Source organism: Hypomesus nipponensis, chromosome 11 (assembly GCF_054491055.1).
Source record: "Hypomesus nipponensis isolate SF chromosome 11, ASM5449105v1, whole genome shotgun sequence".
Lineage (NCBI taxonomy): Eukaryota > Metazoa > Chordata > Actinopteri > Osmeriformes > Osmeridae > Hypomesus > Hypomesus nipponensis.
Window position 1 is genome coordinate 4,581,674 of NC_140371.1, and position 25,669 is coordinate 4,607,342.

Here is a 25,669-nt window from a genome sequence, read left to right on the forward strand (position 1 = left end):
CCTCACTACTTGAACGCAGCCAACGGGACAAAAACAAAATCCCCACGATGGAGCAGAATATTATTCTTGCCGCCTCGGAATATCACCATAATTGTAATTTACATGCAAAGAATGGCTAGCTAGCACAACCTTGGATGTTTTGATACATTCGGACAGGTATTGGATTTGATTCATGCGTTCAATATACTCATCACATGCGCAACACGTTGCTGGGCAAAATTTGAAATGAATAGAACTTTCTGCGCAACACGGCGATATTGCGCAGGTGGTGTGTCCCTGAGTGTTAGACCCCAAAGGCCAGGGTAGAGAATCAAGAGACGATCTATAAGAAAGGGGAAAGGGGCAGATGAGAGATGAGGAGGAAAATCCAAATGGGGGGGGGGGGGGGGGGGAGAGAGAGAAGGATAAAAGCAAGAGGAGGAAAAGGAGGGAAGAGAAGGAGAAGATTAAGAGCTGCCAAAGGGGAAATGGCTCTGCAGCTATATGATGAAATGTTTGCATACTATTAACATTTGAAGAGAAAGACACTGGTATGGTCAGTGTTGCAAGACGTTTCCTCGCAGAAGAAAACGGTGGCTTCATTCACGCTGTTAGGATTCTTGAGATTGTTGCTCTTGAACACGTTTTGCTCACGCGGCTTCATAATCAGCCTAATTATTGCCTTCTGTCAAGTCAAGGGGGTTGAATTATCATTGACGTTGAACCAAATAACCCAATGTACAGATGCACTCTACAACCGCTTCACACACACACACACACACTGCTGACAAACACTTATCCGCAGCCCTGCTCATGCACACATGCTCGCGGGAATCCGTTGCACCCACGTGTGTGTTTTTCTCAGCGTTTGTTTATTCTTTCGTCGGGTTTCTGGGAATTGGGGCTCGCCCGCGGAAAAATATCATGTGAATGTCTGAATTAGCGGCGTGAATCCTTACTCAACCAACGTCTTGATTAAACAGGTGCCTGGTGGCCATGGTTACTCTTGCCCGTCACGTTTCCTGTTTATGTTTTACAGGAAGCAGCATGCTGCAACAGGAACAAAATGTTGCCTTTGGGCCACTGAATGTGGTTGTCTGCCAGCATCGCTCACTTAACCGTGTAGGCTTAGTCCTGGTTCCTTTATACTACACTACTACATATGGTGTTCCACTAATCCACTGTACCAAACCAGGGAAGACGAGATTTCCAGCATCAAAATCATGATCTAATATGCTACACACACGGTAAAACATGGGGACTCTGTAGTAGTCCTGAAGATTTAGAGTAAATAACACTGAAACCCAGCCTAAATGGTGCGATCCGCGTTCATTAAATAAGCTTAAGTAGGTTAAGGTTTGGATTTCGGGCCGAAGGGCATTTGTTACTCAGAGCCCACTAAAAGGGGATTTCGGTTCTTAAGTGCTGCTGGGTAGGGCGAGGGTGTCACTCCAAATCTCTCCTCTCTACTCAGCCCTGATTGGTGGGAGATGTAGGTCAGGAGAAGGCTAAGGGAGATTGGGATTGGGCAATGCCTTTACTCTAAGTGAACACACACACACACACACACACTGACATGGTTGATCTCAGAAAGGACAGATGATGGGGCGGATTTATAGCCCGAAGCACACGGTCATTGAAAGTATGTAGTCATCGCTAAGCAAGACCCCGGACAAATATTACGAAGTTTAAGTTTGTGTGTGTGTGTGTGTTTGCTCAACGTGGTGTGCGTTACAGCTTCACCCGACCTCCTCTGCAGTAGCCAGCCACCTCCCTGCACCTGAGTGCTCAGCCAGAGCTAAATGGAGAGGTAATGACAGCGTTGCCATGGCGTTGAGATCTGTGTTTAGGTATGCAGGTGAGCCATGCGAGGCTGTGGACCTCACTGAAGGGTCCGTGGGCAGGCAGGCAGGCTAAATATGGTGGTTTTCCTAACGGAATAGGCTGCGTCGGGGTATTGCGTTATTAAAGACGTCTCTTGACACTTAACTGCGGGGTGTTTTATGAGCTGTAGACGCGTGTTCTGTGTTCCACACGGTTCTGGTTTGAGGGATCTTTTTGATCCGGGCGAGGAACCGATGAGTCCTGAGATGGTCACTGTGGTACTCTCGTTCACACACCCACCCTCATCTACTGGAACTGAACCATGGATTTGAAGCTTGTTTCATAAAAATACAATAATGCATATGAACGATTACAATTGAAAACATGCTAGCTGGACTCTTCCATGGCACGCTTTCACATTGTCTTCCAGGATTTTGCCTTTAATTGATTCCTCTCCCTTCAAGCTTGACTTCTCATTAGAGGTTCCTTTTATGGTTATTGGCTCTCGTCTTTCTCATTATCACTCCGTTCCTCACCTCTTTACCTCGCGCTTAGTTAATATCATATCTCCAGGCTATCTTAAGTACCATATATCCAGCTTTGTGCTGCAGGATGTGAATGTTGGCCTAATTCATTTCACTCTATCGTTAATTGGCTAATGATTTAGCCTAAGCTTTTGCACCAAATGGTCAAACCGAGGAAAGACTTCTGGGATAATCCCAAGCGTCAAATGTTTGTTGGATGTTGTTGCCGATGTGCGAGTGTGTGGATCCCAACCACGTTTTCTCTATGTACGTGCACTGTTATGTTTATGAAATGTATTTTTTTTTCCTCCCTTTGCTTCGCTGTGTGATTGAGCATGGCAGCTACACTAGTCAGCTTCATCTATATTTGATCTCCAGTGCATGTCCAGGGTCCATGCTGTTTTCATGCCTTTTTAAGAAACCCGACGATTGGTTTCAGACATGTAGACCCGTCGTAAACTAAACGAGGTGTGCTTTGTGACGTTCCGTTTGTAAGTCGTCCTTCCAAAGAACGATGGGTCATTTCTAGAAACTAGGGGGTTTAAAACGCGCCTCGTGTTTAAGGACCCTAAAAGAGTTCCTGAAGAGAATTGGTTGTATGTGGTGGCCGCTGATCGCTCAAACCCAAGTGGATGACCTAGTTTCTCTCTACCGCTTCGGAAATATTTCAGAAATGGGATTGGAGCGTTGCAGCTAAAGTCCTGAGCACTAACCCAGAAACTGACAAACCAATACTCCCGCTAAAGGCAAGGCTATGTTTCACCAAACCTCTCTTGTGCCCTTTTACGCCCCACCCCACACACACACACAGATTCGTCTTTTTTTTTTTTTTTACTCTCTTTCACTTGCACTCTCTCTGCTTTTCTCTGCTTCTCTCTGCTTCACTCTGTCTACTGTTCTTAAGTGGGGTGGGGGGGGGGTTGCATTTGGGTACGGAGGCTGGGAGAAAGAAAAGCATTTAAGTGATGACAGCCTTTGATTAGATTCACTCTTGGCTGAGGAAGGAAATGGATGCCGTAGGCTTATGGGTCATGTCTTGCTTTTTATCATCGTTGAAAACATTAGTGAGTATGATCTACTTCATTCAATCAGCGATGCGCCCCTTCATCCCTTTTGAACGAAGTCTGATTAGTGCCAGTGAAGATAACAACCTGGGTGTATTGTTACATTCACAGACTAATGAGCGACACATTCCACGGAGGATAATATAGCATTGGGTAGTTGGAGCGATCTAAAAGTACACCAATTTAACTACAGAGAAGGATGTCATATTTTTTTTTTTGTTGCATATATTGTATTTCCCTCATCTATATTATTTACCAGTATTGGGCTACTACATGATATATGCATCTATATGTTGTGGATTTGTGACTTGTTTCCAGAGCTTGCTTTGTTTTGTAGGACAGGATCTTTTGATTTAGGTTCAGTAAACAGATGTTCCCTCTGACCTCTTTAATGCTCCAGTGCGTCTATATGTTGTAGTTTTGGAGCAGCTATGTTGACCCAATGGCGTGATAATATGGATTGTGTGGGCTTAAAGAGACTGTCGTATAGAATGTAGCCAACATAGAATATAGACTGTATAGAGACTGTAGACTGCATATGGACTGTATATGGACTTGGATGCTTGGAACATGTTGACATAGACTGGGGACTGCATACTATACATAATCTGTAGACTGCATGTACATAGATTGTTGTAGACTACATGGACTATAGACGGTACATAGACTGTTGACTGAATACAGGCTGTATAGAGACTGCTGTATAGACAGGAGGTTTAATGGAGGCTTTATAGAGACAGTAGTTTGTATAGAGACTGTAGTAGCCAACATGGCATACAATTTACCAGAACAGCTGACAGTGTAGGCTTCACATAAAATGGAGCCTTTTGAAATGCAGTTTTGCAGATAATATACTGGGTGTTACAAAGGAATAATTTCAGCCTCCAATTTTGTAATGGAGGACTGGTTAGTTCTGCAGCTGTGGAACCTTCTATGCTGGGTATGTGGATCCTCCAAATATATATTGCACATTTTTCAAACGGCACCACTTTTTAATATTTAAAGCTTCTTGGTTGGCCCCCTTGTGTCAGTAGTTGAATCCAGTTGTAAGACTAACCTAAGTGGAGGAGGGGTATGATGTAGTAATATAACTTGCGTCCGATGTTATTGTACGATTGAGCCATCCCTACCACAGTCAGTAAGTGTTGCCTCGTATGACTGAACCCGCAACCACACAGCTAGGACCAAAGACCCTCTTACCGTTCTACCAACAGTAACATCCATCAATGGATATCAAATGTAGAGCCATCAGACAGGGGTTGAAATCCTGTCAAAGGAATGCGTCTCTGTTGAAGTGACGGGTGGGTGGAGTTTGGGTATTTTGTTAGGAGACAGCCCATTGGTTGCCAAGGGTGGCAGAAAACATTTGAGGGCCGCTGAGCAATTTAAAACGACTTCCTATCGTGACCTCGGTCAAAGCCATATTATGGTTACGGGGGGGTGAGGGTGGGGGCAGCTATATTCAGGCTCCTTATATCTCATCAGCCAACCATCTTTCTTCTGACAGGCTCATTTAAGCTCTGCTACATACTAGTACTCCAACTCTGTAGTTGCTCCGGTTGCTTGGCAACTGCTGGACCTAGTGCATGTATTTACTGTTAAAATAAAAGCTGGGGTGAGGGCTGTTAATGTGTGCTTTAACAGAAGTGGAGAGCAGGTGGGGGGGGGGGGTAGAGAATAGGTTTGTGGGGGGGGGTTGTGGAGATTAAAAGGAAAGTCAAAGGATGTAGGTGTTGAATGGGTGGTGCTCAATCACTGCAATGCGGAGTAATTGATATACTTTCTTTTAGGGAGCAAATTATATTGGGGCCTCTGGGTAGTCAGAAATTGGGCAATCTTGTTGAAGAGTCGGTCTTCTTAATGGCACGCACAAAATGGGGGAGGGAATTAGTTTAAGTAATTTTAATTTTATTTTTTACTTGGAAGTGAATTTATTTGGAACCGTATTTTTTGGGGTTTTTCGAGTTTGAGTGACTACTACTGTTGCTATAGGTGTGTTAATAAGGTGTTTTCCCTCTCCTCAGGTTTTGAGAGCATTCTGGAGGGCTTGTTTGGGCCTGGGCTGGTAGAAGATTTAACATTATTTAAAGGTAAGTCAACATTGTCCAAAAAATCCACAACAAAACCATTTGTCAGTATAACTCTGTAATATATGCAAGTTAGTGTATCACAACACACACAGAGACCAAATCTGTTTCTGGATTACAAGCCTATTATTTAGTGAGTCCGCCGCGCGTGTAAGAATTTTAGTAGTGTGGTTTGGACAATGTAGCACCATTGTACCATGTTGTACCCCTCTGCATTCTCCTGTCTCCACAAGGCAGTCCTCTGGCTAGAGAGACAGGGGGCATTGTGCTCATATGAAGTTGGTGTTTTGGCTGGCGCCGGGCCAGAGTTAAAGTCTGTACAAATCTTTCAGATATTTTGACAATGCCCCAATGCTACCAAAACAATGGTGAGCTTTATTTGGGTTTTGATGACCTCTTCTACAGAGATGGACACTTTTTTTTTTTTTTTTTATCAATAGGAGCACAATACCAATTGTTTTTTGTTGTTTACAACTGGACAATTCGAGCCATCAAACGAGTTGCATAGACGATCATTAGAGATGGCATAATATAAGAACACACTGTAGTTCCTAGTCAAGTCTATAAAACCGGCTAGGGGTCCCTACCATAATGTTGCTACAAGGAATCAGAAGCAACCCCCAAAAAAACATTTATAAAGGAGGAAGACAACTTTTGAATACCTCTATTCAGTAAAACTGCCTCATGATGAAATGATGGAAATAAAAGGAATTCCAGTGTGTGCTTCATCTTATCATAGTGTCATTGTGTTTTGGCAATTACTGTTTCTAAATAACCCCTTTAAAGCTTATTCAATCTTCGTATCTGCTTATTATCTGCAATCTAATCTGCAATCTGCTTATTCAACATTCCTACTAAGATGCCTTTGACTGCATTTGTCTGTGTAGTCCTTTTGAACTACCTAAGGTCTTTCACTGTATTGTGCAGTTCTCAATTAAAGTTGTTTTTAGCTGAAGGTTAACCTGGTGCACATACATTACCATGGCAACCGCTCATGCCACATGTACGGTGGAGCTGAAAAAAGGAATAAAGAAAAGTGTTTTTCAAAACGATACGTCTGGAAGTCTTTCATTCTTAATTGGAACGTGAAGTTCATTGGTCAAATCAACATGTCTCCATGTTTTCTCCGTGTTGCTATATTTATACACTCTCGCTAAAGTTTTAATGTAACAACATATGCTCCCATCTTTCTTTAAAAGAAATCATTTGTAGCTTGAGAATGTTTAAGCGTTTCTGTGCTTTATCTCTATGTATACATGCTTGTACCAGAAAGCTATTCAGCCCATGTTATTTGGCCATGGCCAGCCAAATTGCAAGCTAGCTAACTGGAAATGGACACTCTGGGTCTTACAAACTATTTGATCTGATTGGAGATTACACTCGCTGTATCTTGTGCATTCTCATCAAGTGTCAGTGTCCAATCAGACACACATTCTCATACGGTGTAGGCTCCTCTTTGTATAAGGCAGGGCGGTTTGAGTCTGGCAAAATAACTGATTGCACCATTTACAATACCATTGATCCAGATGTCTGGGATTTTTTGTTGTTGTGAGGTTTCAGAATATGATGTCTTCATTGTGTTGGTGTTTTAGTTTTTTTAATATCTTTTTTTTATTTTTATTGTATTATTTGATCACTGTGTACCATTCCTCGTCTGAACTGTCCTCTTTCTTTTGGATCTACAGATTGTGAGCCTGAAGGGGTGTCAGATTGGTCATTTCATGAAAACTGTCTGTTCTGCTGTTTAAGACGAGAGAAAGTGAAGGTAGCGTCTCTTTTCCCTCCTGTGCTTCTCTCTGGAATCTGTGTCCCCACCCTCTCACCTTTCACCATTTAGCATTGCATACCACAAAAAACACACACAAAAGCCAGGAGTCCTATCTTTCAGTTGGCAAAGACTGTTTGAATGAATGGTGCAAGGGTTAAACTGAATCATTCACAAATCCCTTCACAACAGTCTGCGTTCTAAAACTGCCTTTTCCTTGTAAAAACAACCAAAAGAACATTTGGATTCAAAGAGCATTCTAATGGATGTCAACTGGAGAGCAGCTTTGCTGCACATTCCCTAGCAACTGCCCTGATCCATTGAGATGCATCATTTTGCCGACTGAAGCTATTCCGTTTGTGAGAGAAGATTAGAAGAAGGAACTTCCCTTTTTTGTTCTCTTCTGCTCATTGGCTTACTGATCCTCGCTAACCCATGAAAGTCACCCCTTAGCTGGCCCTGTGTCAAATCTGTCATGTCAGTATTCATAAGCCATATAGGACTTTTTTTCCCCTCATTTTCTTTGTTTTTGCACCAGGAATAATATTGCCACTCCCAAATGTTGAGATGCAACAATGTTGAAACTCATTTTAAGCGAACATTGGTTTTACAATCTGTCAGTGTTGATACCATTCATCCAGCTTAAATTGTTCATTTCCTGTGATTGTTCCGGTGTGCTAAATGACCCTCTTTTATTTGTTTGCTTTTTGTGATACCCCAGGAGCATCTGGTTGGTCTTAGCAGCCAGGAGCCGGACAGTGAGTCCAAACCTCTCCTAGGAAAGGAGCAGACCAAAATCACCAGACTTGAGAAGCAAGCAGAAGAGTTCCTCACTGCAGTCCTCTACAAAAAAGGTACGTCAACTGTCCCAATGGAAGACTTCCTTACGATTCCACTTCAGTAGGGTTCACCTCCAAGTCTTCAAACAGTTGGTAGATAACAATCCCACATTGTATGGACACAGTATATGCTGGATCTCTCCATAAAGAGACTTCTTCTACAATGTCTTAAAATATCAGTCCGAGTCTGTGCTGGGAATGTGTGGAGCTGCAGGCCACCGCTGTGGGTGATGTTGTGGGTGATGTTGTGGGTGATGTTGTGGGAGATGTTGTGGGAGATGTTTACCATGTCTTTGTGGTTCCCTCCCCCAGATGTCCCTAGCTTCTTGGACCCGCACATTCCAGTAGTTGCTCGGGAGATCATGCAGCGAATGATTCGCCAGTTTGCTGCCGAATATACCTCAAAAACCAGCTCCTCTCAGGACAGCCCCCAGCCCACCACAGACCAAAGCCTGCCGCGCCCTCCCTCGGCGGTGCCCCCTGCTGGCAGCCCAGGGGTTACTGCAGCTGCCTCTGCACACAACCTGAACCCCGTCCTCAGCAAGCTCCTCATGGCCGACCAGGACTCTCCGCTTGACCTGACCATCAAGAAGCCCCCGGCCGACACCAGGGAACAAGGTGACCAGGGGGTCCTGGGTAGACTGGCGCGTGTCACGCGAGCGCTCTCCCTCAACCCTTAGTAGCAGAGACTCGCCTCACCAGTTGGTTTGGGCCTCAGTCTTTGTCACTTTCTCAATGTAATGCCATTCCGTTAGAACAAAACCGTTATGAATCACACTTCTACTCCCGTTTCTGTTTGCCTCGCGTACCGACCCATGTTGACCCAAGATCCCTGACCCCCCCCCCCCCCCTCTCTTCTTCCCAGATGGAGTCCTGGACCTGTCCCTCAAGAAGGGCCAGAACTGGACCAGCCCTCACGTCCGCAGCCCTCCCCTCTCCCAGGCCACACCCACGCTCAGAGGGTAAGAGCAACCTGTGTGTGTCTGTTTGTGTGTGTGCGTGTGTGTGTGTGTGTGTGTGTGTGATGGTAGGGATGGTCTCATAGGGACTCCATGAAGGGCCACCTACCTGCTAAAGCTGACATCATATATTCTGGTGGGGATGTTGAGTGTGAACAGGAATAGTCCCCCCTTTCATGCACGTAGCATATTCACACTGTGTTTCAAAAACATGCGTTGTCTATCAATTGGCAAGTAGGACCAGCAGATTCCACTGAAAACATGGATTTGTTGACTCGGTCCGTTAACTTTGACAGCCTTGTGTTTAGCAGTATTATACACTATGGCATAGATGTTAGTTCATTTTAAGCGGTGCATGCATGAAACAAAATTGCGTTTTTTTTTTTCTTCATAAATTAAGCATCAGTTGCCCGCTCAAGCTCCTGTTCAGCAGCAGAGAGCAAAGCTCTGGGAAGACGTGCCCATCTGAAGCGATTTCAATCTCCAGCCCAGTGAGGCTGCGCTGGATTTGATCTGGCTTTCGCCAGCACGTCCACAGATGCCGTCTACTGGCGTCTACTCCTCCGCTGATCTTTGATCTCGGGTTTCAAAGAGGGCGCCCAGATGAAAACGGATCCCATCAGGCCACAGGGAATATTTAGAACATGCTTAGAGCGGACTTCAGTCCTAATGATATTGACTTACACCATGCTAGGTCTACACCCTACTGCGGTTTGTTCCTTGACTCTGTTTGATTACTCCCTTCATCCCTGCTCCTGTACTTGATCACTGCTCCGCTTATCAATTCCAATGGTTGTTTGGTTAATGAGATTTCCACAGTCCCAGTTAACAATCCCGATGACGGTCTTATCTCACAAAGCTGTGCACTCTTTGGGCGCATTGCCTGTTGGGGTTTTTCAACTCTAACATTTATCCTGCATTTAATGGGGTTTCCCATCAAAGTATCAGCATCCGTGACAGTTCAGTTTATATGGTGATTTATTTCTCTTTGCATGTCATCTGAAGACACAACATCCATCCCATCTGTGCTGGCTTACTCTTTTATTGCTGTGCTTGTTTAGTGGTAACGTCACTCGCCCAAAATCAACCAAGGGCTCCAGTTTAGAATCAGTCATTTGGTGCCACAGTCACTGTGCCCTGCTCAGGTATTTTACGCTAGACTGCTTTACTGCATCAACCACAGGGGGATGGTTATTGCTCGTTTTCCTATATTTTCTTTTCCTTTTGTTGCCCTGGATATTATTTCATTATTGTTTTTTGTTTTTTTACTGTTATGTTGACTCGCAATTTGTAAAAAGAAATGACAATCCCAAAGTCAAGAATAAACTAATGACCAAACACAAGCCTTTTTGTTCTCAAAAGAAGCCCACACAAACACACAGATATTTAAGTCAAGCGATAAAGTGATGTTACCCGAGCAAGGCCATCTAATAAAGGAGTGGCCAACATTCTCCCCTCCCCAACCCATCCTCCCTTAGAAAGAGAGACTGTGCAAGCTCTGCTTACACCCAATTTCCTTCCATCCAATCAGGCGATCCTTGAGAGCTGACGGACAGGCCGGGCTGCCTATGAGGAGCCTGCAGGATGGAAGGAGGAGGGAGAATATCGGCCACTCCGCCCCTCTTAAGCCCATCCCGTCTCTCGCTCACTCGCTGCACATCAAACGGGAGGTCAGTCAGCCCCAGGACTGCGATGAGGACTCTCCTCCCAACCTCGGCCACAACCACACCTCCAGACTGCCCGACCTCCTGCCCTTGCTCTCCAGAAACGGCTCTGCATGGGGCCCTAAGACTCAGTTCGGCGCCCTCCTCAAACTCAGGGCCAACGGAGGGGCCGGCGACCACATCAAAGACCTGCCCAGCCTTTTGGAGGCCGCTGGGCTCTTCACAAAGTCCCCTTCCTGTGGCAAGGGACTCCTTCAGGAGGGCGGCAGAGATCGGGGTCTCTCCCTGTCCCACTCCCCGCCCGTCGACCTCAAGATCCCCCAGGTGCGAGACCTCTCGTGGGGCTCCTTTGCCTCCGAGTCGCCCAACTACCCACACTGTGACCACAGCCTTGGAAAGAGGCTGCGCTCCATCCTCCCCAAGCACGGCCGCAGGGGCAGCAACGGAGGCCTGGACAGCCTGGGAGGAGAGAGGGAGTTCTGGGCGCTAGACACCGAGCGTCAGGCCTCCTCCGGAGGGGCCCCGTATCCCACCTCGGACCCGGAAGCCGACCTGGGCTCCAAACAGCCGAGGAAGAAGAGAGGGCGCTACCGCCAGTACAACACGGAGCTGCTGGAGGAGGCCATCGGCGTGGTGATGGGGGGGAAGATGAGCGTGTCCAAGGCCCAGACGGTGTATGGGATCCCTCACAGTACCCTGGAGTACAAGGTCAAGGAGCGCCTGGGCACCCTGAAACACCCCCCCAAGAAGAAACTGAAGCTGATGAGCCGCACGGAGGAGTCGGAGGGGATGGAGGCCCCAGAGAGCCAGGAGGGGGCCTTCCAGGAGGGGGCCTTCCAGGAGGGGGCCTTCCAGGAGGGGGCCTTCCAGGAGGGGGCCTTCCAGGAGGGGGCTTGTCAGGATTCTCAGCTGTCTGTATCTGAGGATGGGGAGCCTGTGTCCTCAGAGAACAAGAGGGAGCCTCTGAACATGGGCCTCTCGTCAGACGAGTGAAGTTACACGACAACAACACGATGAAACAATGCAGTACTCTTGATGATGATGATGATGATGATGATAACGTGACGTGGTTGTGTTTAAGCTGAGATGTGGGTAACTAGTTGCATTTGCCATACAGTGGGAGTAGAAGAGCCGTCTATACAGTACACATAACTAGTTTGTGTACGATGCTGATTTGTTCGAAAAGCACTTGTATCTACGTAGTCATGGATCACTTATTTGACCTATTAATCCCAGGTCGTTAATTAGAGTAAAGTCTACTGTAAGTAGCGGTTCTTGTCGGGGACACTCAATAGTCAGCACTCCTTTTTGCCCTAAAAAGAGTTTGAATGCACTCCTTAAAGAAATCGTCCCTTGTAATGAACAATCTTATGATGAAATTGACCACTATTAACTTGTGATGATATTGCTGTCGTGACTCGCCTGCTCACCCCTCTCCATTTCAACACTGCGCTCGTCCAGCCAATGCACATTTCCCTCTGAATCTGCATTCTATCGATCGAATTAGTGCACATGAATATGCTAAGCCCGTCTACATACCGTGCAATTCAAATTGGAGCAAAGCAAAATGCAACGTTTTTGGAAACGGCGCCCCGTACTGTCCTCGATCTGAGCCTCTTTCTCTTCATGCCTCCTGAACAGCCCTGTGAATAATCAGCTGATTCAGAAGTTCTCCTGAGCGTCACTGAACGGTCCAGAAGTGTGTCACTGCTTCTTCTGTGAGATGATGATGATGATGCAAACGCTTGGTTGATAGAGAACTCTTTTCCTGTCACTGTCTTGGCAAATGCGCTTTTGTGGACTGAAATTGACCAAACCGCTACAAGTACGTGTTGGACTTTTGAAAGGAGGTATGCAACTTCTTTCCTGTGAATATCTTGTTTATTTTATACCTTTTTGTTTGTCTATTGGGATAACAATAACGACAACTTTTCCTGTCCGGAATTTCATCTCCCTCTCTATTGAACAACTAAACCTCAGAGCTACTTTCCAAAAGCACGGCAGATTATGTAACACTCTGAAATGTACCGCTTTGCTGCGTAGTTTGACTAGCTCGACCCCCCCCCCCCCCCCGCCCCCCGCCCCCCCTGTTCACTTGTAGCCTTCATAACTCAGGATGGGCTGCAGAATTTGTCAGTTAACAAGTCCATGTTTCTATCAGAAATGTATGTAATTTACTATGTTAGATATCTTTACACACACAGACATACCTCATACCTAACATGTCCGTGCCTCTTGTTGTCTTCTGTGAAAGAGAGGAAAATATTTCATCCTCATAACTTTTTGAAGGGACTCAAACTTACATCGGCTGACAAATATGCACACCCTACTGTGTCAGGTGTTTCACAACTACCTTAACCAGTGTCAGTAGCGCTCTACTAGTGCCAGTTCAAAGCCTTGTGACATTTCAAATCTGTGTGGCTCTACAGTTGGCACAAACAAACACGTAGAGTCAGGTAGGATTACCTCTGGGATAACTTCTTAAAGACGAGAGACGGGAACATTTTCAATTGAAAACAATTTCCTTTTTTGATTAAGCATGATTTCAATATTTCATCATTGAAAGATGTCCTATTTTTTAAATGATTGTTTTTATTTTCATTTTCATCTCATATGTTGCTACAGTATATCAATGCAGTGAAACCATGACCGACAACGTTGTAAACCAGGTTTTTATCACCATGTGGCATATTTAGCACCACCTGTGTGTACATGCTACCAACACTATCAACAGTTATACCTCAGGACATTCCAGAATGTGGGATCATGATGCTTCAGTGATCCTTGTATCAGGTGACCATACAACTCAAAATGTATTTTTATTTTATTATTGTTCTTGCAGTACTTTTAAAACCAATAGTAATGTTCCAAACTCATTTCAAATGGGACCCAGGAAGTCCTTTTATTTGAGGGCTGAATCCTGACTTTGTTGGTGCCGATGGACTATGGTGGTACCTTGCATAGTATATGTTTTTAGTGTCACCATTTGCATCAAACCTATTGATAACCATGGATAAGGCTATTTTAGCACAAACCTTTTATCCAAAGCGACTTATTGTTAAAACTTGTTTGTGACCGTTTTGAAGGGACTTTGCAATTTTGAAAGTAGTCGTTTTGTGGATAACCTTCAGTTAACGCGCAAAAGATAACATGGACGAGAGGTTCTCTGGTTAAGACCAGCCACAGGCATGCTGTCAGGTGTATTGCATGGTTAGTAGAAGCATTTGTTTAACAAAAGTGTGACGAGTCAGTGAAATGTGCAAATTTATGTTGCAATATACTACAGTATAGGTTTTCTGAGATTCTTGGAAGTCCCGTTTCTTTTACTAGAAGAACGACTAATGCGTTTAAACTTAATATCAATATCAACCTTTTTTTTGGATGTTTAACGTTTCAGTTAACTTGCAGACCATGATCTAAAAGAGGTTCAATTCTCCTCAATGTAGCTACTCAGTAGATGGCAAGAACATTAATTGATATGTTGTGTGAGACAAATGTAAAAGATGGCATAGAGTGGGAATGAGTTCTGACAGTTTTGTCTGTGAAAAAATTCATTCATACGGTTTTTTCAGTGTCACCATGACAATCATGCTGCATAACATAGAATTGCCTTCCCATTCATAAACTAACATTGTTTAATCAAATTAGGTTCCGTCAACTCTATGCTTTAGAACCAAGAGCATCGTTTTTAATCAAAGGTGACCAAATGACACAGGGCTTCTTCTCCAGATTCTCAGCCTTTTTTTATTGGATTTGATTTTTGCCTGTTTCCGTCACACATACAGCAATTTCATGTCAATTCAACAAAGGAGACACTTTATCATGACAAAAAAAGACAAGAATGACCGTAGCAAATCTGATGGTTTACTACCTCAGCTCTTGAAAATGAAATTGTATTTAGTTGTTTAGGACCTACTTTGTTGTATGTAGCAGCTCTGTGTACTCATTGGCAAGCCAAGAGACATGACCAAAAGCTTTTTTGAAGTATGATTATGATGGCAAAAATGGCATATAGAATATGGTCTAAGATTTGTTTTCTTGCTGCTAAACGCTTACTACCATAGCAAGGCCATATTATATGGAAATAATTTAGTTTATAGCCAATATTGTTGTCTAAGCTAAGACTGCAAGAGAGACTACTGAAAATGAAACACTGGAATTTTTTGAAACAGTATGTGAATATGTCTAAAAGTTTCATGCACGCTTGATGCTTACATTTTTAAAGATATGGAGTTCATGTTTTACATGTTTTGTCGTGTTGCAGGCCTTTTGGTTGTCGTTGCAGTAAGTTAATTGAGTGTGTTGGAAAATAGTTTTTGATTTGTTTAAAACCCCTCATGGAATTTCTTCTGTCAAGCATTTCAAAATGGCAAAGCTTTTAAAGTTCATAATCTTTATTGACCATAGGGACTGTATTTAAGGACACATTTCTTCTGTCACATAAGCAGCCCTGAATGTACATAGCTTATACACCAATTCCACAAAATCTATACAAATACTACAGATGTTAATATATACCACACATATATACAAATAATTATATTGCTAATTCTACGTAGTAGAATCACATCAGAATAGCCGCAGGAGATGCTTTATTAATTTAACTTGTAAAGTCTTACTGACGAGTCTTTACTTCACTAAATCATTTTCTCTTTGTTTTGATGATATTTATTTATGGTTCAATGGGCCGCTGTCTTCAGAAAGGACTGTGAATATTGACAGTGTGTGTTCTGTAAATGTGCAGCATCCTCGTGTGGTGCGCTGGAGGGACTGTTAAAGTAATGCAGACAATATGGTTCATGCTTAAAGGCACCATGTTTAAACTACTGAGAGTGCACTTCTCTTAGCGGAGAAAAGAAAAAATAAACTTAAGTGCTTACCTTTAGAAGCAAAACTATTTTCTTTTTTTTTTCATATTTACAACATGTATACATGAATGAAATGTTGGTGTATTTTGCATGAGGATTGAAGGCAACACTTGTCTTGTTTTTGGACAACTTGAAATGTGAGGTGAAATTGATTAAGCCTTTTAACTGAAGGGTTTATGGCAAAGTGTATGCAAATGTATATTTACGTCACCTAGACTGAGGCTTGACATTCTCAGTCATTGAGCCGTAGCCTTCACTATGACTCCATAAACATGTATGATTGACACTCAGAATTCTTAATATATTTGTAATTGCCCATCCCCCAGTCCTCTTCACCCACCCAATGTATAATTAGGTCAACGTTTGGTGTACCTTGGCAGGGATGTAATGGTGGGATAAGAGATGTACAAGCTGTTGCCCGGTCTGGCACATGTCTAAAGTGGGCTGAAGTCATTGAATTGGGCACATTGGGTCTGGAATGCAGTTTTGGACAATAGTTTACTTACAGGTTGCAGTAATTACCATGTAAATACATGGCAATACCTATTGTAAAACATACATACAGGTAAACAATGGTATGCTTAAGTGTCATTACAAAAGTGTATCGTATGGAGGAGGGGGAGTAAGGGAAGGTGTAAGGGTAAGAATGGAAGGGGTAAATGGATGTTGTAATGGAGCAGTTGAACATTGTGTTAACAAAACAAGATCAATTTTAACACCATACCCCTGAAAAGCCTAACCTCCCTCATACCAAGTTGCTCATGTCTAGTAGCTTTTACTGCTAAACCAATATGAAGTTTGACTACATAAGAGTTTACCTTCAATGTCGTCACTACAGTTATTTCTATGTAGTTACATGGTAGTTCATTTAACCCTCATTTAAATTGTTGCCCCTTTTTGGAATATGAAAAGCCACTACAACCCAGATGGGTTTCACCCATGTGTAGTCTGTGTCTGTGAACTGTGTCCTTTTTGTTGTCCTGTTATCTTTCCTGCTCTTGTTTATGCTGGTCGGTCCTATTGATCCCCCATCCCACCCCATTGTAAAAAAAATATATAACACTTAAGTGTCATTTATCTTGTACATATTCAGATTATTGTGATCAGATCACAATGTTAAAAGTGAAATGGAGAGTGAAAATACCCTCAGGGACTAAACTAATGCCACTCCCTCTTCTTCAGGTACTATCTCTAGACTCAAACTGTCAAAAAGTCAACCAGGGATGTCAATTTACAAAACAATGACAAAGCGGGTCGAAAACGTAGTCGAAGTAAAAATACTTTACTTCGGTCTTTTTTTGTTTTGTTTTGGAGTTCTTGTTGCTCCATTTTAGAACTACTGTATCTCTCAATTCACAAAATACATTCTTATGTTTTGGCTGGTCACACAAGCCGTCTTTTGATTGTGTGGTATGAGCCAAAAGATAGCTGATGTAATGCAAAACCAAGAGTTTATTTCTTTGTCCTTTTAAACACAATGAATGTCAATGTTAACTCAGTGCAGGAAAGATGCAAGCCAGAAGGGGGTTTCTAGCTGCGTCTGTATTGAATTCTCTCTCCAGCTCACAGTGCCTCAAACACCATAAATATCACATACTGTTGATAGTTAACTCATTATAGTTGTTAGTGTAGCCTATTTCATGTCAGCCTATTCTGAGCTTCACTTTAATGTCAAATGTAAAATCTGTTATAGAAGCTGATTACAGTTGGTTTTGCTTTTAGTCCAAATGCCCTCTCTCATTGCTATCTCACTGTCAAATCAAACATCCATGCACACACACTCTTAAACACTCCAATATGCTCACACACAGTCACTTTTAAATATGTTTAGCCCTTTATTTCACACATTTACACACACACACACCCTAACCCCTGTCTCTGGCATGGGTGTGTTTTAGCAATGTTTGCATACCCCAGTGATTAAGTTCCCTAGCAGGATACCTCAGCTGCATGAGCAAGGCCAAAAACAACATATACATTTTTCCACTGTGTAGATTTTGTTGAAGATGCTCAGTCTGGCACACACCAAAACCTCAACAGAACTTTATTTTAGTTCTCACCATGTTATGGTATGACAAGATGCATTATTTTTACTGTAATTTATTTATGGATTGTTTTTTTGTACTATCTTATTATTCAGACTTGGTTGTAGTTAAAGTCCTATGTAGTTGAGCACTTAATCATTACTAATTACCATGTTTATTTGATTGCACTAGTATGTTTTCCTTTATTTAAGGCTATTTTGATTTGACAAGTTGACAAATAGATATGTGCCCCCAAATATATGTAATCTTTGAACTGAAGTGATTAATATGAACTTAATTTTATGTATGTTGCATTGAACGTGGGGCACCATTGATTAATTGTGTTTGTGCATGTGTAAGAATTTACTTGATGTGTTCTGTAAGGAAAAATTGCCATTTTGAAAAAGATCAGCTGTAACATTGTAATTGGTCATTGGATGATAGAACCACTTTTCAAAATCACTTATTCTTCTAATAAATCTATTGTGAAAATAAATGGAGGCACTGGTCATCTTTTCTTGCATGGATCAATATATATTTATTAAACAATGTATTGTTACAATGGGTTGAAAATTCCAAGTGTGATCACTTAATATTTTTGACTTGGGTTATTGGGATTTAATTCCAGCTTGAAAATGTTCAAGGATTTATTTTGTGTCATTTGAATAAAGTTTGTCCTATTCATAGAACATGTGGTATCATGTGGTAATGTGAAAAATGCTGACATTGAAATGAAAAATCAATAGGCTTGGTTTAGGATTTATAGAAGCGGAAATGGCCAAAGTCATACATTCATCATGTTGTTGCCTCTGTTATCATGTGAGTTAAATCAAGAAGATGGTTTTAATCATTGACTTGTGTTTGTTGTCTTTCAGTGAGTCTGCAGAGTTGCTTACTGCCAAAGCCCAGGATCTGCAGTCAACCTCCACCCTGGAGCAGTTCATGGCCAAGCTGTGTCCACACCACCAGAAACAGATAGTGGATGCCCTGGGCTTCCTCCAGACTGAAGTCAAAGCAGTCAAGGCTTCTTCCTGCACTTCACAAGCCTCAAACCCTAACCCTGCCTTGGTGGACATAAGCTCCACTTCTGTCTGCCCAGAATCCTGCCTGGACACCCCAGCGAAGACGTGCATAGAGCCCCCACTCCCATTCACGTCCACTCCTAAGGGACAGTTGGAGGTCCAGGAGACGGCCAGTGTCAACATCGGCAGCTCCGTGAGCCCCGAGAAAATCCCTGAGACTAATGTCTCTCTGCAGACACCAGAAATCGGGGGTCCGGCTTTAGACCTCCGGAAAACCGTTTCAGAAGGCATCATGGCTCTGGCGGTTCCCATCAGAAGTCCCGTACAGCGGGATATCACACGCCCTAGTGACCATGTTCCTCTTAAAATTAAAATAATGAAGTCTGGCAGCCTTGGGGATGGTAAGAAACTGTCATGTGTACTCACCACCTCTGTAGTGCCTCCTGCTGGAAAACTAGAGGAACGACAGGTCAATACCGACCCCTCAAAGAGGGCTGAGAGCCACAGTGCTAGACTCAGCTCCCAAGTGAAAAGACGTCATCGTTCTGATCACTCAAATCAGGCCAGACAGAGGGGAGCGATTGGACACACAAAGGGCACACCGCCCAAGCCCTGCACAGAGAAGAGGACACCGGACGCAATATCCCACATGTCACCTCGAACTGCCAGGAAGACAATAAGAGGACCCTCATGCTATCGTGCGCGGGATTCGTCGGTGTTCATCGCCGACCCTGACCTCGGCCACTGTGACCTCGTCTACATCGACAAGCCAATCACAGAGTCGCTGAGGAGACAGCGGCACCGCATGCTCCCGCGCCGCAACGCCCGTAAGAGCACCAGAGGCCACCTCTACGTCGAGGAAATGTGGGAGCTGAAAACCGTCCGAACGCTGGCCAGCAGGTCTAGACGCAACGACAACCTGGGGAACTATCCAATCGCCCCAATGCCAGACCTCATTAGTCTAGTTACTGTCACTCCTAAACAGGCCCTGGCCAAGCCTGACGGCATTCCTCTTGTAGATATTCCCATTGCTGAAGGCTGTAGGGAGACGGCTAGTCAGAAGACGCCCTCCGAGCAACTGACTGAGATGGACATCCCTGCCATAGCCGACGGGGCGGGGGAAGCGGCCGCCAGCGAAGCCAACCCGGTAGTTGAGAACAGTGAGTCAGACCAGAGCCAGTGCAAAGATTTCGCTACCCCTCCCCCTGTCCCTTCTCAAACCCAGCGGAACGAAATTGAACAGGTTGCGGTGACAGATTCGGAGCAAGCGAGGGAGAGCGTTGTGTCAGAGGAGAGAGTATCTCAGACTGTAGTCGAACCAGCGGAGCAAGATGTAAGTGGTGTGGAAGTATTAAACGAATGTGTAGCTGAAGTGATGGAGACAGAGGTAGGGGCAAACCCAACGGGAAGTCATACTACAGAGGAGACCCTGTGTGTTTCAGAGGAGGTCCAGAATGGGGACCTTGAACCCCAGCAGGAAGCTGAGCTACCAAACCCTGTCGTGGAGCGTGCCCAAGACGAAAAGCAGGAAGAGAAGGAGCAGGCACAGGCTGAGAAGGCCAAGACCCCGGAGCACCCGGATTCCTCTGAAAGAAAAGACCAGAGTGGCAATGAAACTCAGACAGTGCAGGAATTGAAAGAGGTTGAGGAAGTGGATATAGCTGAACCTGCTGCTGAGTTTGCAGCTGCAGATATGACCACCATAAAAGAAGAGCACACGATTGATCCTTTGGTTCATTTCTCCCCTGAGAAGTCTCTGGAGGCTCTACTGAAAGAGCTACCTCCATGGCGTAGGAAGCGTCATGAAAAGATGCAGCCCAAACCAGTTATATTTAGTGAAACTGAGAAGATAATTGTAGGGTATGTTAATGGGAGGCCTATCAAAGCCTCTGACAGATGCTTGCGTAGAAGGTCTGAGAAAAGTTCTCCAAAACCTGTTAAGAGCCATTCCAAAGGCAATCATGGCGTTTCTGAATCTTCATCTGCTCCTGGCTCATCAGTTGACTCAGTTAAAAGTCCTTCGTTGAAACGACCAGCAAAGGCACATATGAAGTTTTCTGTCCAACCTATCGAGACCAAACCCGAGACTCCATCTGTCGCCGTTTCTCCAGTTGAGAGCGTCCAAAGTCCTGCTCCAAAACATCCCACGAGAAGCTGTATCAACGTGAGGCGAAACATTATGGGGTCAAAGAGCCTTGCTGTAGCAAGTCAGAGTGCTCCTGATCCTCTACCAAACCTAGTTCCTAAAAACACACCAGCCCCAGAAACCGAGACTCTGCCAGCACCAGTGTCTGCCCCTCCTTCTGCCCCGGCCCTAGTCCCTGACTGTCTGCCCGTCCCTGTCCTAGTGTCTGAATCTCCACCTGCCCCTCCCGTCACCCCAGTCCCTGAACAGACAGTGGATTCCCCTAAAACCCAGGAGTTTAAACGACCGCTCAGATCAGCCAAATCAAAGAAAGCCGGGGCAGCAGTCTCTCCTCCCCAGTCAATTGCCATGACGCCCTCGGTCTCTGAAGGATCCTCCACATCCCTCCCTCCCACTTCTACTGAGCCTATGCCCCTTCTCCCCACCGACCCATCTCCCCTCCCCATCTCCGCCCCTCCACTTCCTCTGTCTTCGACTTCCACCTCTATCGAACCCTCAGAGTCCCAACAGACACCAGCACCACAGGCTATCAGTGAGCAGAGTGTGGATGCAGTCGAGACAGTTCCAGACGCCAAGCCCAGTGGGAAGCAGAGCGACATGGGGGGAGACTGCAGGGTGCCGGCCAGACAGAAGCTTAGGTCTTCAGGGATTGTAAAGGAGTTTGAGGAGGCCGAGACGCCGAAAGCTACCAGTGAGGTTCCCTCCCTTCCAGAGGGCCCAGGGGCAATGAGTAGTGAGGCAACCACCCAGAGTAGCCCACTTAGAGGCAAGCGGACTCCCGTGAGGGACAGAGAAGCCAGCAAACTGCTGAAGGCAGCAGATGCAACGCCTTTGCAAGATGACAGAATTCTAGCAGCAGATTCCCGTATATCCCTCAATACAGAAAAACCGGGGAGGATGCCGCTCAGGAGTGAAAGCAGTAAAGCTGAAGGAGCCACTAGCCATTCAATTACCCCTGTGACTCCTCCTATCCCTTCGTCACCTCCTGAAAACAGGAAGTCAGCTCTCCGGTCCCAAAGGTTGGCCTCACCCTCTTCCTCCACTGCTCCAATCACACCAGAGAAGCCCCGAGAAGTGTTGTCTCCTTTCAGGGTAAAACCAGAAAAGATCACAAAGCTTCCACCCAAGTCTTCTCCAGTGTCTTCTCAGCTGCCCAGTTCTCTACCCTCCTGCTCTGGCCTTCCTTTATTCCCTCCCAGACTGGAGCCCCCAGCACCCACTCCCCCCAAATTCCTGGAGGCCCTGAACAGTGAGGAACACCAACACATGATCAGTAACCTGAACACCAAATTTGATAAGATGCAAAAAGGCTGGTTCCAGATGGACAAAGAGGGTCAGCCGGCTCCTAAGCACAAGAACAAGGCTGACAGACAGGCGGCAATCTGGAAGAGCAAGCGCAGGGTTCGAAAGCCTAGGTCTTCGGAACACCAGAGGTTCTCTCCTGTCCAGATGCTCTTCATGAAGAACTTTGACCTCAGCAGTATCTGCCGATGGTTCCTAGAGTCAACAGAGACAAAGTCCTTAGTCATTGTTAAGAAGGTGAACACTCGTCTTCCCTCTGAGACGCAGCTGTGCTTCCACAGCTCTTCCTGCCTCCCAGGGACCTCCCAGGGGGTGTTCCCAAGCCTGCAGGCCGAACGCCTGAAGAAACATCTGAAGAAGTTTGCTATTGCTTCCCCTGTGAAGAGCACTCCCAAGAGCCAGAAACTCATTGCTAAAGCCCTGGAGCAGGAGGTCCCTATATCCAAAGGGAAGGAGAAAAAAGAGCTAACCACAGCCACTCGGATCTCAACAAAGCCCTACGCGTCCTCAGCCGAGATCCAGGCCCAGGCAAGTGAGGCTCAGAAGGCCTCTGTTAAGGCTAAGATTCCAGCGAGCGCAAGGATCCTGAGGAAGTACAACTACATCCGGGAGAAGATGCAGGTCCAGCAGACCTCCAAAAAGGTGAAAGATACACCAAGGGAAAGCCTCAAGGCTGCCAACGTGAAAACCTCCAACTCTAAACCGAAACTAGCAACTGTGAAGGGAGCTAAACCCTGCCGGACAGATAATAAAAAAATTAAGGAGCCTGTCTTAGCAAAATCAGTTAGAGGGAGACCCACTCTTGATCAAAAGCCTGCAGGAAAGGAAAGTGTGGTCAAGACAACCAGCAGTAGGACTGTAAGAGAGCCTATGAAGAGGGATAGTGAATCATCACAGAAATTGCCTCAAAAGTCCCCCAAAACACCAAAGTCCTCAGCCCTTGCTGCTGTGGCTAAAACAGATTCCCATAAAAAGCAGGTTGAAGAAGAGAAACCAGGCGCGGATCGTTCTCCGCTGGTCAAACCAGGTGCTGGTGCGAAAGAGAAGCAGACAAAGAAAGCGTCTCAAAGTAGAGTCACTGAGAGTAGAGCCACTGTAGGCGAAGGTGCCGAGGGGCCGCCGGACACTCCGCTTCCGGATGTGGATGCCACGACTACGCCGGTCTCCTCGGACCAGGTACTGACCAGGTCTCAGAGGAAGATGGAGGTCATGCCTACTCGGAGCGCAAGCCCCAAATCTGCTACCAAGAAAGCCCAGGAGCCGACAAGTGGGACTCCCAAGTCTGCCACCAAGAGAGCAGAGGGCTCCGCTCATACACAGAAGGGGAATCCGAAGTCTGGCGCGAAGAGAAGCCAGGAGGCCTCACAGACTCATGCCAAGCGCACCAGGATGTCTCTGACTAAGTAGAACCTGACTGCAGACAGACTGCCGTTGTCAAGAGGGATTGGTCTTTCGTTTTTTTTTGTTGCCCCCTACAAAAATTATTTGTGCGTTTTCCTTTTCTGTTTGTAAATTATCTTGGTGAAAAGATTAGGAGGAAAAGCAGTTTTTTGTTATTTCGTGGGATAGTTGAATGCTTTTGTTACATTTCTGAGGCAAAATGCAAATGGTGACGGGGATATATTTAATGTAGATTTCGAAAGTGTGTGTGTGTTTGTGTTGTGAGGGTTGTATGTGATTCCATGAGGTGACCTGCAGGAAAGTAGTGTTCTCTGGGAGTTTGTCACAGACCGATGAGATATCGTACATATTGCTTTGTTTCTCTAACCTTCAATGCCAGATTTGTCATCAAGCATGAGAATACAGTGTTTGCCCTATTGTTCAGGAACATGGCCTGTCATTGTTAAACATTTGACATACACTTTCCTCTTGGTGATCAACCCGTCTCCTCTTGTCATTACATCATGGATGCCTCCAGTGTGTATTGCAGTCAGTGTGTGTGCAAGAGTGTGACTTGTGATCAGGTGCCTTATTTATCAAGTGTGAAGTAATAGGAGTGTGTGTTAACGTAGGTGGAGTCTCAGTTCTCTAGCTACTGCACATGTTTGAGTACTGTGGAAGGAGAGTGGCAGTGAGTTTCCATGCACAACCCTTCCCTCTGTGAATTGCAGTCCCTCCCCTTCTTTATTTGCCTCCTCTCCTCTCGCCCCACTGCACCCACAGCCTTGATTACCAACATGTCCAATCCGAAGCAATCCTCATATGTTCATCTCTGTTTTCATCGTCGATTCTGTGGACTGTTGTCCGAACATTAGCATTATAACTATTGATATTGTCATTGTTTTACTTTCAACGACACCCGTAAGCTCCATGTTTGTGTCATGACATGTCAACAAAGGGGTTGTTGTTTTATTTTCCCCCTCTTGTTTGAAACATGTAGTAGACAGTGGCCGGTTGGCGGCAGCGTCCGAGCCTCCTGTACACGTGTCCGTCTCCTCCATACCTTGTTTTAGCTTCATGGCGAACAGTCGTGCAGCGTGCACGCTTCAGCCGCCTCGTTAATGTGAATATGCTAACGTCCCTGCAGTCTGTCTCACCCAATCAGCAGCCCACTCTCCATACAACAAGCACCTCAACTGATAGAATCTCAGAAACAAAGGTTGTGTACTTTCAGAACAACAAACACTGGTTTGTATACCCGCCTCTCCTTGTAACTATGCATGCACGTACCTGTGCCTCCCTGAGTAATGGGCGGCTGGATAAGCATTCAGCACTGATCAATAAGGAGTGATTACGGATAATGCGTAGTTAATCAGTGATTGGTGATTTGTGTTTGTTTGAAAGGATTGGACACCAGGCAAGACAGAATGTACCGATGTTAAAGGCGATGTATTTCTTTGGATGGAAGTCAGTATGTATAAAGATAGATATGTTTAAGAACTGCGCCTGGTCATGTTCAGTGATGGCGATGTTAAAGGAAGAAGTCATTGCTGTTCCGTTCTCTGGTTCTGTGCAAAATGTCATGGTTTTCAGCGTCAGAGGGACCTCTAGTGGCCGTATGGATGAACCCTTTTCTTTTCTTTTTTAAGTCTTTGTAAATGATGCCTGCCTGTAGCCTACCTGTCTACAATTAAATTTTACAGTTTATCTTGATTTGATTTCTGGAATATGTTTTCTTGGTGTGAAGCTTCCATAATTCAGCAATAGTAACATCTGTTTTTCAAAAGATGCGAGAGAAAAAAAGTTTTAGCAGTGTTATTTTTATGAAGGTTATTTTACGTTACAAAAGTAATCCTTTGTAAATGCTAAACCGTATCATTCATGTTTTTATCGTTATTTAAGATCCCCTTAATGGCAAATGAATTTAATAGACCTAAATTAAGCAAACCACCAAATATCCAACTTGAACTTGTTTTATTCAATGCCGTTGATATTTATAGTTTTTTGTTTTTGTATATTGGAAAAGAAATAACAAGGATTTACATATGTTAATCCCAAGAATGATACATCTTTAATGTTAGTGACTGTATTTTTGCTGGAGTTCTTATAAAGATGTTTGAATTTTAAGTTTTGTCTGTATTTTTTTCCTCTATTTAAACACTGGTGTAAGTTAAAGTATACTTCCACTCGCACTCTCACCAACACACACTGCCCAGTCAAAA

The 25,669-nt window shown here is 44.7% G+C and overlaps 1 protein-coding gene across 1 annotated transcript in view; it reads left to right on the top strand.

The window, feature by feature from the left end:
• LOC146267823 (uncharacterized) overlaps window positions 1-25,574 on the top strand; it is a 28,052-nt gene extending 2,478 nt beyond the window's left edge. Inside the window, exons 2-7 of the mRNA XM_084667143.1 lie at window positions 5,416-5,481; window positions 7,164-7,243; window positions 7,965-8,097; window positions 8,395-8,700; window positions 8,948-9,044; window positions 18,473-25,574. Coding sequence (XP_084523269.1) covers window positions 5,416-5,481; window positions 7,164-7,243; window positions 7,965-8,097; window positions 8,395-8,700; window positions 8,948-9,044; window positions 18,473-23,474 — 5,684 coding nt within the window. The 3' untranslated portion in view covers window positions 23,475-25,574. The remainder of the gene's footprint in view (window positions 1-5,415; window positions 5,482-7,163; window positions 7,244-7,964; window positions 8,098-8,394; window positions 8,701-8,947; window positions 9,045-18,472) is intronic.
• The last annotated feature ends 95 nt before the right edge of the window (window positions 25,575-25,669 follow it).